The following is a 12,833-nucleotide window of genomic DNA, read 5'->3' as shown; positions in this document are numbered from 1 at the left end:
AGCCATAGCAGTGTGCGGCCTACCCTGAGCTGTATCAGGGTTAGCCACTCGCCGCCTGGTTGGTAACAACTGGTGGTACTGCCTGCCCAACGCTAGGCGGCACTTGCCACGGTGGAACACCGTGGAAGAAACCACCCTGCGGCGGATACCGCGGGGCCTACCCTGTTGGTAGCTGACCCTGAAAGGATCCGCCACCAGGGAAACCCCATGGAACGGTAGTACCAGTACCGCCTCCCCCTGTTGCCACAGAGACTGTGGTAACCAGGACGAGTACTGCGGTACCTGCGTGGTTGTAGCGTAGGTGCCCGGTAGGGCTCCGGCTGCGCACACTGTACCCATGCCTCACAGCGCTCCCCGCTAGAGGATCAAGCCGTGTGTATGGGTACCCGCTATACTGGCTGTCCCTTGGCTAAAAGGAGCTTGCCTAGTATCACGGGTAGCTGAGCTGTATACCGATCAGTCACCTCGCTACCTGAATAGGCAGTATCAATCAATGGAGCCATGCTCCGCTGAATAGATAGTGATCGATCATAAGAGGGTAATTGACCCATTGACTGTAATGGATCACCCACGCTCTGCTGGCTCTCGAGGACATAAGTGGGTTGTTGATCAGCCAGGCTGTTCAAACTACCTACCCTAACCTCTTGAGCCTTGCCCAAGGTCGCTGTGTGTGGCGGACCACTCACGGCAGCTATGGGCGCGTGCATAGTGGCTACCACTGAAGTCAAGCCGTAGCTCGACTCGGTAGCTGCCACTGTTTGCACTTGGGTCGCTGTCCCGTGAGAGACTGCGAGCCCAACCCCGTATAGCCGCTAGCCAGTCCCGGAGGACAGCCGGCAGCCATTCCAAGGCCCAGGGAATCACTCGGCGGTCCCACCATGGAACGCTGCCGTGTGACAACCCCAGTTGGTTCTGCTAAGACTACACCTGAAGCGTTAGCCCCGGTATCGTCTCTGCTAAACCCATCCACGTTTTCATTCGACCCTTGCGGGGAACGAAGGCGTGCTGCGTGCGGGATCAACCCAGGCAAGCCCGGGTTCCACTGGCACGCTGCGTGCTACAGACCGGCCGAGGCAAGTCCGCTGCACGCTGTATGCTAGGATTCAACCCAGGCAAGCCCGGGGTACCCCTGGCATACTGTCCGTCGCCGGCTACTTCGCGGTGCTAGACCCGCTGCTCGCCAGCAATAGACGGGTGTCCACCTGCAAGAAGCTCGCTAGAGATCTCACTGGTAGACTGGTACTCGCCTGTTAGGGCAAGTACCGCCCTGCTGCCTGCTACTAGCTTAGACGTTAAGTCAGTGCTTTCGCTGGCTGCTAGGCCTTCGGGCTCGCTAGCAGTCCCCGGAGGGTCCGCCTGCTTGCCCGGGACCGGAGCCCCAGAGGTTACCTTAGCGTGGCCCTTGCCGGCCTCGCTAGTACCTACCATATCAATCTTACCTGTAGGCCTCTGTTTCTTAGTCTTCTTCTGTCTGTGTCGAAGACCTAAACGAGCGCTACTTTCTAAATCCTCGAAGTGGATGTCCGATAAGCCTATGCAAAAGGAAGCACACTTATTTGATTTAGAGCAATCCCTGTGGGAGTAGCAGAGTGGATGCGGGTCCCACTCTGGTACAAGGGAAGGGCATGATTGACAAGGCCTAGACATTGTAGTAATCGGGAGCGTACAGCACTACCCCCGAACACAAGCTCAAGCCCAATAAACAGACCCACACGCACAGTGGCTGACGCTGATGTAGTGGTATGATATAAAAATATATAGACAAAGGGATGAAAAACTGAAAACCTTTTGGGGAAGATTTGGCAGGCTGGTCCCTTCGGAAACCCACCGAACTCTTAGCAGTAACTCGGCGGCATCAGACGCGTACTGAAAGATATAACGATAGAGCACACCATAAACATAGCGATAATCACTCACCATACATGTATACACAGTACTGTACAAACATCTATTGTAACTTACTAGTCTGTTATAGTTGTTTTACGTGAGAACAAAATATAAAATGGCGTCCTAAGGGCGGCCATTTTGAAAACGTGTGTCCCGTATATGAACGGAAACACACATACAAGCTAAGTTTTTGGATCGTTTTTGTCACTTTTCTAGCGAAAAATGTCGTCAAAACTATCTCCCTAGCGACTATACTGGTTGGTTTTTACCTCAGTGTAACAAACAAACTGTATATCTCGGCCCTTTGGTTCGTAATGATACTTAGCGTTGGTAAAGAAAAATCCACACGCCTATCTCATCTAGAAACCAAGGAGGATAAGGGTGATTATCGTGGTGACGTCACCGAATGGGTGAGTCCACTCGGGATCGGGGTTTTTGTTATTTATTCATTTATGTGGGACAAAATGACTATTGGTTTTTTTCCGCATCTCGGGATCGATGCAAGAAGTATCTTAATCAACATCGGAACGGTAAGATCGACCGGTGTACTGAGTCTCGCTATTTATGCAAGAACCATGTCAAACTGTCCCATTATTGAAAAATTCTATAAATGCCACACTCAAAAGTCACCTTCTGTGCAAATATGAAGTGAATCGTGACTACCGTTTAATTTTGATAAGTCCTTTTGCTGCGATACCCAATTTCGTTATTTGTCCACAAGATACCATGTATTTTGAATGAGAGCACACAATGCACGGTAAAGGCATTAGCTCTGAAACTGACATCAACTTAAAAAAGGTTGATTTTTGCGTTATTTTAATTTATTTTTTTCCGTTCAAACTTTCTAACATTACTTAAAGTCCTTCATACCTCACTCGACTCCAACTTCAGTTTTTTAATCCCCAATATGTCCAACTTACTGGATATTTTGTAATTCACTCTACTTCAATTTGCGCGCATTTAATTTTGACATTTGAAAAAACCCGCCTACAAATTTGTACGTTTTTCATTGAGAATAAACATCTTTAAAGTAAAGGTAAAATGAAAATAACAACAAATAGTGTTTCTTTTCCTTAAAAAAGACCAAGGACAATAACACTTTGGGTGCTCCATTGAATTTCAATGCCAATGAGGTTAAGAAAATGGCAGTTGTTCCAAATCTACCTTACACAGAGTGCGCTGACATTCATATTTTAGATGTCTCTTGGACAAACATTAAAATTGGGTATCGCTATAAAATGTGTCATAAAAACAAAACGGTAAATGCTAATTCCTTTATTTCTTCACACAAAGTTGCTGATGAATATATATCATATATAACACGTTTTCAAACTTTAAAGGTTCAACTCGGTTCTTTAATAAAATGGATTCTTTTCTCTATTGCACTTTTTTTGACTCACCCTGTATTGATCAAATTTCCCAATCATAGTGCATTGTAGGAATGCCTTTAAGCCTGACATTGTAGCGAGGGCAATTTATGCCAGCGTTTCATGCAGTGTGCAGCTTGATTGAAAAATCCATCTAACGACACAATGATTACTGTATGCGGGGAACGATAACTCCTTCAGTCACTTAATTGTCGTCAATTTTTAAATACAAATTCTGTGTTAAAGCCGTATTGTAACATTTGCTGAGGAATACACCTTCAATGTTGTTCAAAATTCATATTTTTACACAATTGTAAAATCAATATTCCCTAAAACACACGTCTCATCCTGACTTAACATCCTTTGATTTGCAATATCTCAAAAAGTATGGTTTTGCTTTCCACAATTCTAGCCAGATTAATTACATGTAGCAACAACATCAGTGGCAGTCGAGATTGCTTCATTGGATTAATCACTTCCTTTCTCTTGACCCAAAGGCTGACAGTAAAATTGGAAAATGGAAAAATGGAAGGAGATGGACAAATGTCCGTTGTTTTGTTTTTTTACAGACCGTTTTGCATCACCTCTTCCAGTCAGTCTCTTACACAACGCTACCACCACATGCTTGATTGCACATTGAGTATCCTTGGCAAAAGTACCTCTCTCGTCCCTTAATTGTAGTTAACTAGTTATGATGCCTGTTACACATTCAGACCTTCATTTCTATAAACTGGTGGAGCTCTATTATTAATCACTCTCCCAACTTTATTATGGAGCTCAACAAGGAGCTCAATTTACAATGTCCAGCATTTAAAACGTGATATTTTCAAGAAACCAGGAGCTTGATAAATAGCACTCCTGAAATGTTGTCAGGAGCTCTCTGAGGAGCTCCGGAGCTATAGAGCTCCTTAAAAATGAAGGGCTGCACATTGGAACTGTACATGATGCTGAAGAGGTACTTTTCTGCACATGCGATAGGGGAAATAATTTCATGCTTCGTGTTTTATCAGAATTACTCAGGATGAAAAGGTCTATTAAGCTGACTTTATACTCGATCGTTGAGCAATGCACCGCATTTGGGAAATCGATGGGCAATCGCCAAATTTTGCGATGCATCACTCGTTACTTTTGCATTTAACTTATAATAATCGAGAAAGGTAAATTTTTATTTTCTAATTAAAATTACCAAAATAATAGATCAAATTGGTTGGAAACGATTGGTTGATGCATTCACATGTCAAGCGACATTTACTCAGAAGGGAACTTGCAAAAGCGACATCGTTTTTGACTCAGCGATTTGTATCGATTGAGCGATTTGTATCGATTGAACTTGCAAAAGCGACATCGTTTTTGACTCAGCGATTTGTATCGATTCATCGGCTTGACGCTCTGAAAACAGAAGTAAACACCGAACATGTGTGAGAATAGCTTTTCTGCAAAAGTGATCAGTATAAATTCAGCTTTATTTTATCAGCCATTTTCAGGACCCGGTCAGGTAATGGGAAACTTGACTTTCATTAGCCTTAGATCTGATCGTGAATTTAAAGCCATTATTGTAACTTTTTCTCACCAATGTATGTACTTTGATGAACTCTATGAAAGGCCAAGTAAAATGAATAACATGTACCACCTATGAGGTTAGGGAGGCCCTTATGTTCACTTATTACAAATTTAATATTCATTTCTGCATTTTTGAAAATTTGATGTGGGTATTTTTGGTTTTAAAAAAGTGACGCTGGCGGGGGACGGTAAACTCGGAATCGACCTTACAACAATTTTAGAAACAAAGTTTAGAAGCAAGTAAGAAATATAGCAAATATATTTGAAAATCACCAAAAATTGGTTAGGATGGGGACGATATACATGTTATTTTACTTGGCCTAAGAACAGATACCCTAAAAAATGCTGCATTTCTGACAAAATGCAAGATTTATTACAAGAATAAACCAAAACGCAGACGGGTGAAAACTATAACATTTTGTGGAAATGAAGAATATACAAATCTATAGTTTGTTTCATGAAAATGTTACAACATGGCTCAAGAAAAGTTTAACAATCATGACAATAAAATAACATTAAAAAGTATGGAAGAAAAATTAAATTACCGGTTCACTTTTCCCCACTTGGCTTGGGGTGTTAACTGTACGAAACCAGAACCAGAACCAAAATCCAAAATCTATTTTTTGAAATTTATAATTACATCAATCATATTTACTAAATTTATTGCTTTACATTATAGTACTACTAGTTTTAGATTCATGATCTTTGAACTAAAATAAACAGCAGTAGCCTGTAAAAAGAAGTACTGGAAATGAAAAATCAACTCATCGTGCTCATTTTGTGCTTGCATAATTATTTTAAATTGATCAATCATGCGCCCATTACTCATGCACTGTACGTACCCGGTACGTGCGTTTGTTTACATCCATCTAGGGAGATGGGTGTGTACGCACGGCTGGTGTTTTTTACGATTTTTCATACAAAGGAATGAAATAATTACCTGAAACAACCATGGCCTCGTTGGGCCCGACTGTGTGGCAGTTCCCCATGATTGCTACTGCACTGCAAAAAGACAAAAAACGCTATAATTTGGTGTCAGAAATTTGCCGAAATGCTACAGTGCAGCCACAACAGAGCTGAAAAAGATGGCCGATGACTCTCGTGACGTCACGTAAAAATATAGGACAGGGTCAGGGTGTCGATAGAGGGGGCTATTACGGTTTCGGCAATGGGACCCCTGATGGGACCTGAATGGATATGCTGGGACCTTAGGGACCAAAGGCCTGTAAACCAGGCTGGATGGGACATGCTCTATACCATGCCTACAATATAGCTTAGGCTGATGGGATTCAGGGGCAAGGGCCACAACATTCAACAGCTGCACAGGGACCACTCACCACTGTATATCTTTTCGGGAACACAAAATAGTCTGAAACGAAGCGAGCTGAAAACCCAAAAATATAATTAAGTATAACCCACAGAATTACTCCGCACAACTTCTGAAACCTATTGAATCAGAAAAAGAATAGTTTGCACCATCTGCAAAACATATAAAGTTACCGAGGTAGAAGATAACAAGGGTCCGGCGCCATAAATCGCCATTGTTGACTATAAATAATGCAACTTTGCTTATCTTATTCATTTTTAAATGCAGTAATTTAAAAGTTATAAGGAGCGGGGAATGGAGGATCATTGTTTCAAAGATTTCAAAAATTACCAAAAAATTCAGGTTCCCCCATGGTTTATCAAATAAAATTTTCACATTCTCCTTTATATTCATATTCCCCTTTTTATTTATAACAATAGGCTAGAAAGTCTGGACAAGCGCAATAGTGAAAACTCTAAATTAAAAGGATGCCCATTACATCAAAACAAAAACATTAAAAAAAATGATAATAATAATACATTTTAGGACAAGGATCGGGGACAGGTGGAATGGAGAAATAAAAGGAGACTAAACAAATGGAAGAAAATCAAAAGGTGGAGACAAACAGCAGATGTATGGAGGTGCATTTGACAACATCCTCAGGCAGGTAGTTCCACAAGGTGGGCACATATGGGTAAAAAGACCTTTGGCAGAGTGTGAGCCTTCCAAAAGGTGTATCAGGAGAGAAGCTATTGAGATAGTGAAGAGTGGTCTTGGGGTGAGGCTTGAATTGGGAGAAAAGCAGAGGTGGTTGAGGATCTTTAAAAGATGGCTAAGGGCAGCAATGTCACGATGCTTAGACAGGCTTGGGAGATTGCATTTACAGAGAAGGTCTGCATAAGAGAGATTCCAGGATTAGAGAATGACTCCACAGGTAAATATCTGAGTGGACTCAAGCCTGTTGGTTAAAGTGACATTTAATGGATTGAAGGTGATGCTGCCATGTTCCAGAATTGGCTGGACAAGGGCTACGTAGAGAATCATAGCAAACGCCGGATAGTCGGTACTCGGTGAGGCACAACTGAATGCTCTATGAATGTAAACTATGGTTTTTCTGGCTTTCTTAGAGACTATCGACATGAGCATTCCAAGATAAGTTGTCAGAAACATGAATACCAAGGAATTTGACAGATGAAACTCTTTCAATCACCTGGTTATTCATAAAGACTCATGTTGGGAAAGGGGTCTTTCTTGGTGGAAATAACCACGAGCCTATTATAGTCTTGCTATAGCATTGGCAGTGAGGTGGTTTTCAGAGAACCAGTGGTGGATGGTGTCAATGTCAGCTTGAAGTTGAAAGCTGGTGATGACACTGTCGTTGCTGATGAGGGTGGTGTCATCGGCATAAAGTACCAGAGAACTGTTTAGACAAAATGTATAGACAAACAAAGATCATTAATGTAAATAAGAAAGAGTATAAGGCCCCAGGACGGAGCCATGGGGAACACCAGACAGAATAGGAGTAGGGTTAGAAGAAACACCATGGACAGAAACAGACATGGGTTCTGCCAGAAAGGTACCGGTACGACCTAAGCCAGCCGGAAGAGGGCCGGTGATACCAACAGAACGAGTTTGAGCAACAGTTTCAGGTTTTTTTTCAGTTTCAGTTTTATTTACCAAAAATCAAATAAATCAGAACATAAGCTATTACAATGGAGGTATGACCAATTGTAATTTGTTGATAATTGTTTTTCTCATAATAAAAATCTAATAAACATTGAAAAAAAAAAAAACAAAAAAAAAAAAAATTAAAGGCTGGCATAAAGAGTAGGCCCCCCCTACTCGTCTATAGATCAAGCTTGATTGACAGAAAGTACTAAATTCGTACCTCACAACAGTTTCGCGACACCCGTCTTCCAACTGCGGCAAACCCAGGCCGGTTCGGTGAGGTAAAATTAGCATTGAATTTGCACGGGACTTTGGACAAGATTTTGTGGTTTCCTTTCTCACACAAAATGTATGGTCCCCGTTACCGAAACTTATATCGGGTTAAAAATGCAGACACACTAAAAAGAATAAGTATAATCTCACTATAGAGCAGAAAATCTTGTGTATATATATACAGAAGTTAACAATAGCTGCATGATGCCAAGTAAAATAACTTAACGTAGGCCATATAAACGTATTAGGCCAAGTAAAATAAATTACACAGGCCTGGGCCTATTTATCGTCCCCGCCCTCACCGATTTTTGGAGATTTCAAATATTTCTGTTATTTTTCTTCTTTGATTATCATTTATAGGCCCCCTAAACACATTACAAAACGTTTTCTTCAAGCTGTGGTTTTATAGGGTCCGGGGTTACTTTGGGGAAATAGTAAAAATATTAGGGGCCTCCCGGCCGGTTTATGTGTTCACAAACACTTTGCAATTGCAATTTTACACAGAAATGAATGGTAAAAAATAGCATAATAACAAATAATAAGGGCCTCCCTCGCCGATTTTGTCCGGACGATATAGGCCTGGCTATGTTATTTTTTTTGGTGTAAGGCATTTAGGCCTAAGGTTAATACTTTGTACATTTTTTTGTGTAGAGAAAGGTAATCTTTGAGTCACGCCTTGAGCACCATGTGTGCATTATAAATTCACATTATTATTATTATTATTATTAGGCCTATTATTATTATTATTCAAATAATATGCAAAACATTCCTGTCCGTTGCGAGCTTGCGATCCAATCTGTCAGATTCGCTTCATTCTCCTCAATTTAAAATTTGAGGAGAATCATAATGAAGTACAGTGGCTCATGCACCGCCTGAAAACATTTTTACGTCTCTTAGCGCCCTCTATAATTGCTGCAAACGTCGGAGGGTTGTTTAAATGTTAAAGGCAGCTATCGAGAGTATCGGCTATTCTGTATTCATTTAATGTGAGAATATAAATAGCTGCTCTATGAAAAACTTACATAATGATCTGAATCTGTGTCGAGCCGGTCGATTGCTGTGTCGTGAGTCAGAAATACATGTGTGGAAATCGTGGAAATTTCGACCCAGAAATATACCAAAACAGAGACGGATTTCAATTCTTCGTTCATTGAAGTCAATTCTAAATTTTGAGACTTGGGTAGGTGAGTTTCTGTTATAATCTATACATTTCTGACATGAGTTAAAGTTGGAGTCCAACAAAACGATATTTACGACGATGGGATGGAAATATATAATCCCGGTATCACTATTATTAATCCTGTATTTAGGCCTATACGTGTGTTGTTCATGTGTTGGTACACATTTGTACACCGCCGCAGCAGCCGCGCAGGGCTTGCCATCCTTCACAGCATGCAGCTAGCTCGAAACATGCGTGAATAGCCGTGAAGACTAGTATAAATACTGTACAGCTACACCAGCTTTCTGGAAAAAAAACCGTTTAAAACTTTAAGTTTTGGCGCAGCTCAGTTTATGGCGTAAAGTAGACTGCGGAACTCAGTCTTCAATGATATAGTCAGTCATTTATCTATTGGTCGATGACTATCATTTGAAGACTGAGTTCTTATGATACATCTTCCGAGGAGCAGTTTCAGACAATAGCTCAGGATTATTGGGGCAGAGGTTATCTTTTGAATTCTTTCATGACCACTGCACTGAAGCATAGTCATGCCCAGGGACAGGCGATTTGCGCGGAAAAAAATAGCAAATTGCGCGGAACTCTTTTTTCAATGCAAATCATGTATCCCTGCCCATAGGAAAAAAAATAGCCAATTGCGCGGAAAAAAAGTTCCGCGCAAACCGCCTGTCCCTGGTCACTCATGCCTGTCATTCAAGGACACTCGGCGTGAATTGAAAGACCATGTCACTTGCCACAAAAGAATGTCAAAGGTCATAAAACACCAATTTGGTGTCTTTCCGCTCCTCGGAATATGATGTTTAAGGTCTAGGACTAGGCGTAAACATGATTGGTAAACATGTTACATGAAGTCGGGTTCTGAATCTGATTGGCTAGTCATCATGCTATTTGAATTGAAACACTTCATCAACACATCAGCACCTCATTCGCCGATCAGGCGCATGATGCAGTCGCAGTGCATGAATTTATGTGAGCATACAAGGCCAGGATAAAAAACACAAAGGATCTTTGCAAAAGGCTGTAAGAGCATTGCCAACACGCATGACACGACAGCAACCGGCTGCAGAGATGTCAACCCTCCCTATTTAAATAGAGAGGCTCCCTATTTTTGTGAACATTTTTGTCCAATTTGGCACCCGAATTTAGCAACCTACTTATTTCTGGCAATTTTTATGTCACTGAAGTTGCATGTAATTTTGAAAACCTCCCTATTTTAGTTTGAATCCTCCCCATTTTCTGGATGTTAAGGTTGGCATCTCTGCGGCAGTAAAGCTCCCATCATACTTTCCTGCCGCTGCGGCAAGCGGCAGGGCATTTCAACCAATGACAAGCCTTGATTGTGTCCGTTTGTCTGCAATGCGCGTGCACCATGCCGCTGACAGGGTAGTATGAAACCAGCATAACAGAGACAGTAGACTAGTTATGTCGCCACCCTCATATTATTATACCGTATTCTCAAGCTGCGCAATGTCAAGTGTTTGCTGTGCATAGGACTCCTCAAGTACAAATAATACGCACTGGATGATTAGCAGTACTATGCTTCTAAAATGTAAAAGGAAATCTGCAAAACATAGGGCTCCACGATTGGATGCTGGAGGCGAAAGTTTTACGCAACCATCATTTTTGATGCTGCAACGATATGGGCATTTACTCGGATTGACACACAACCTAACACATTCAAAAACCAGCTCAAGGATAATTTCACCATTTAAAACAGAACTAGCGCACACCATACCCTCCGTCTTAACCCACTAGGGGTGTCTGTAAGGCTATTGAAATGAAATTATTAGTTTCCCGTCACCCGCCCTCATAACTTTTTCAATTTGACCAAAACTTTATCTGAAAATTGAGATGGAAATAATCAAAATTGAAACTCTCAAAATGTGCGACATCCCCAGTTGATCATAATCAGCAGTTTTTCTTAGTTGTAGGGGTAGAGGATATGTGGTAAATAATGAAAATTTAAGGATTAATCTCATCATGTTTCTAGTGATTACAAAAATTGACAATTTCTTTTCATTTTAATAAAAACAAATTCAAATCTTTTCTCAATCTGTTGCAAAATGTCTGTACAAATGATGATCTTAGCATTAATACCTGTTTTGAGCTGGTCTTTTATCAACAATATAGAATAGCCATATAAATGAAAGTTTTGACAATAATGAAATTTTCCAAAATAATGAATAATGAAATCATGACCTCATATTTCACTGAAAAAAATGTGACGGGAAACTAATCATTTCATTTCATTAGCCTAATGTCAAGTCATACAGAACCATAACCCTTGTCAGTGTTAATGGCAGCCTATACACAGTGTGGGCCAGGTTCACAGTTTGCTCTCTAAGAACCAGGTCCACTTTTTTATGCCGAACCAATTGATATTTGGCATGGATAATAATAACTCTCTGAATGGAAAGTCACGATTACTCCCAAAACCCCTTTGCTTCATCAAGAATTCAAAATGCAAATTTCTTTCGCGAAAATGAAAAAGCATGTGCATTCTGCAAGTTAACGCGAACCCTAGTTTTTCATACTGCTGGCTTCTGATGTGTTGTGAACACTTGCATAATGCATTTATAAGCATGTAAGACACTCAGACAATGAATGTATTGATGAACTAGCTACCAGTACCGGTACCGTAGCTAAATAAAAATTCCTTTAAAAAAGGAATGGGGCGCCCAATGTGAGCTTGGACGTGATATGGTGAATTCCATGGCATGGTGTTTAGATTTGGTCCCGGGATTTGGTATCATAATGATTTTTTCTAGGGAAGAGTAGAAGATGATCAAATGCAAGAGAAATGTGTTTGATTGGGGAAGGTGTATCACAGGACCGTTTTGGATGAAATAAATTGAATTGGAATGAAGCTGTCGTGTCAATTTGCGATTATGTGGGGTGGGGAGTTCAATTTTGGGGCATATTGTAGTGATGATATTGCTTTGGATATTGAATATCGTTATGCAGGGGGGTATATGATGGATAGTATAGAAGACACAAATAAGTAAGCTCCCCCTGGCAAAATATCTATGTTGACCAAAAGAAAAGTTTTTATGAATGTATAACGTCTTTGATACATATACATCATAACGTCTGTGATACATATAGCCTACATCATCTACTTGCTAATACACTGAAAATCTAATAGAGATGAAGGATAAAAAACAATTACAGAACATTCATTCTTCATAAAAGTAGCTATATGGGTATGGCCGCGTGTCTTAAGTTGGGAACCTTTTGCGTGACACCGACAAAATTCAAGAAATTTACGCCTTTTTTGATTCAAACGTTTGCTTCATGAAGAACTAAACATCTCACCCTATTAAAAGTATACATATTTTTGAAGCTTTTGCTCCAAGGAATTCAAAAATGACATTATTTTCTTGATAGGGGTAAGGGTTAAGAAGTTACAAGTACAAATATCGGTGATTTTTCCATAAAAAGTGTATGACTCAAAAATTTGGTCCACTGATGAGATACATCCTAGAGTAAAATCTATGCCAGAATTGGATTATTCAAGGCAAGAGCATTCTAAATATGTATAGTTTTACAGGTATCCCTATAAAGGTAATCGTGATACATGAGGATGAAAATTACC

General features: G+C 40.7%; 2 protein-coding genes and 1 long non-coding RNA gene across 5 annotated transcripts in view; 1 reads left to right on the top strand and 2 right to left on the bottom strand.

Moving 5' to 3' along the window:
- The window catches only part of LOC140150710 (flotillin-2-like), a 37,107-nt gene extending 31,202 nt beyond the window's left edge, over window positions 1-5,905 (bottom strand). Inside the window, exon 1 of one of the 2 annotated variants that reach the window (XM_072172811.1) lies at window positions 5,755-5,905. In XM_072172811.1, the coding sequence (XP_072028912.1) occupies window positions 5,755-5,803 (49 nt within the window). In that variant the 5' untranslated portion in view covers window positions 5,804-5,905. The remainder of the gene's footprint in view (window positions 1-5,754) is intronic. The other variant, XM_072172804.1, reaches the window with a different exon arrangement.
- The window catches only part of LOC140150724 (uncharacterized), a 410,742-nt gene that overhangs the window by 32,586 nt on the left and 365,323 nt on the right, over window positions 1-12,833 (bottom strand). The window lies entirely within an intron of this gene.
- The window catches only part of LOC140150697 (serine/threonine-protein phosphatase 4 catalytic subunit), a 48,522-nt gene continuing 44,764 nt past the window's right edge, over window positions 9,076-12,833 (top strand). Inside the window, exon 1 of one of the 2 annotated variants that reach the window (XM_072172784.1) lies at window positions 9,076-9,241. The gene's annotated coding sequence lies outside the window, so the exon portion shown is untranslated. Of the gene's footprint in view, window positions 9,246-12,833 lie in introns of both variants that reach the window. The other variant, XM_072172792.1, reaches the window with a different exon arrangement.

The sequence above is a fragment of the Amphiura filiformis genome, chromosome 1 (genome assembly GCF_039555335.1).
Source record: "Amphiura filiformis chromosome 1, Afil_fr2py, whole genome shotgun sequence".
Lineage (NCBI taxonomy): Eukaryota > Metazoa > Echinodermata > Ophiuroidea > Amphilepidida > Amphiuridae > Amphiura > Amphiura filiformis.
Note: the sequence above shows the minus strand (reverse complement) of the source record. Positions and strands in the feature narration are given on the sequence as shown.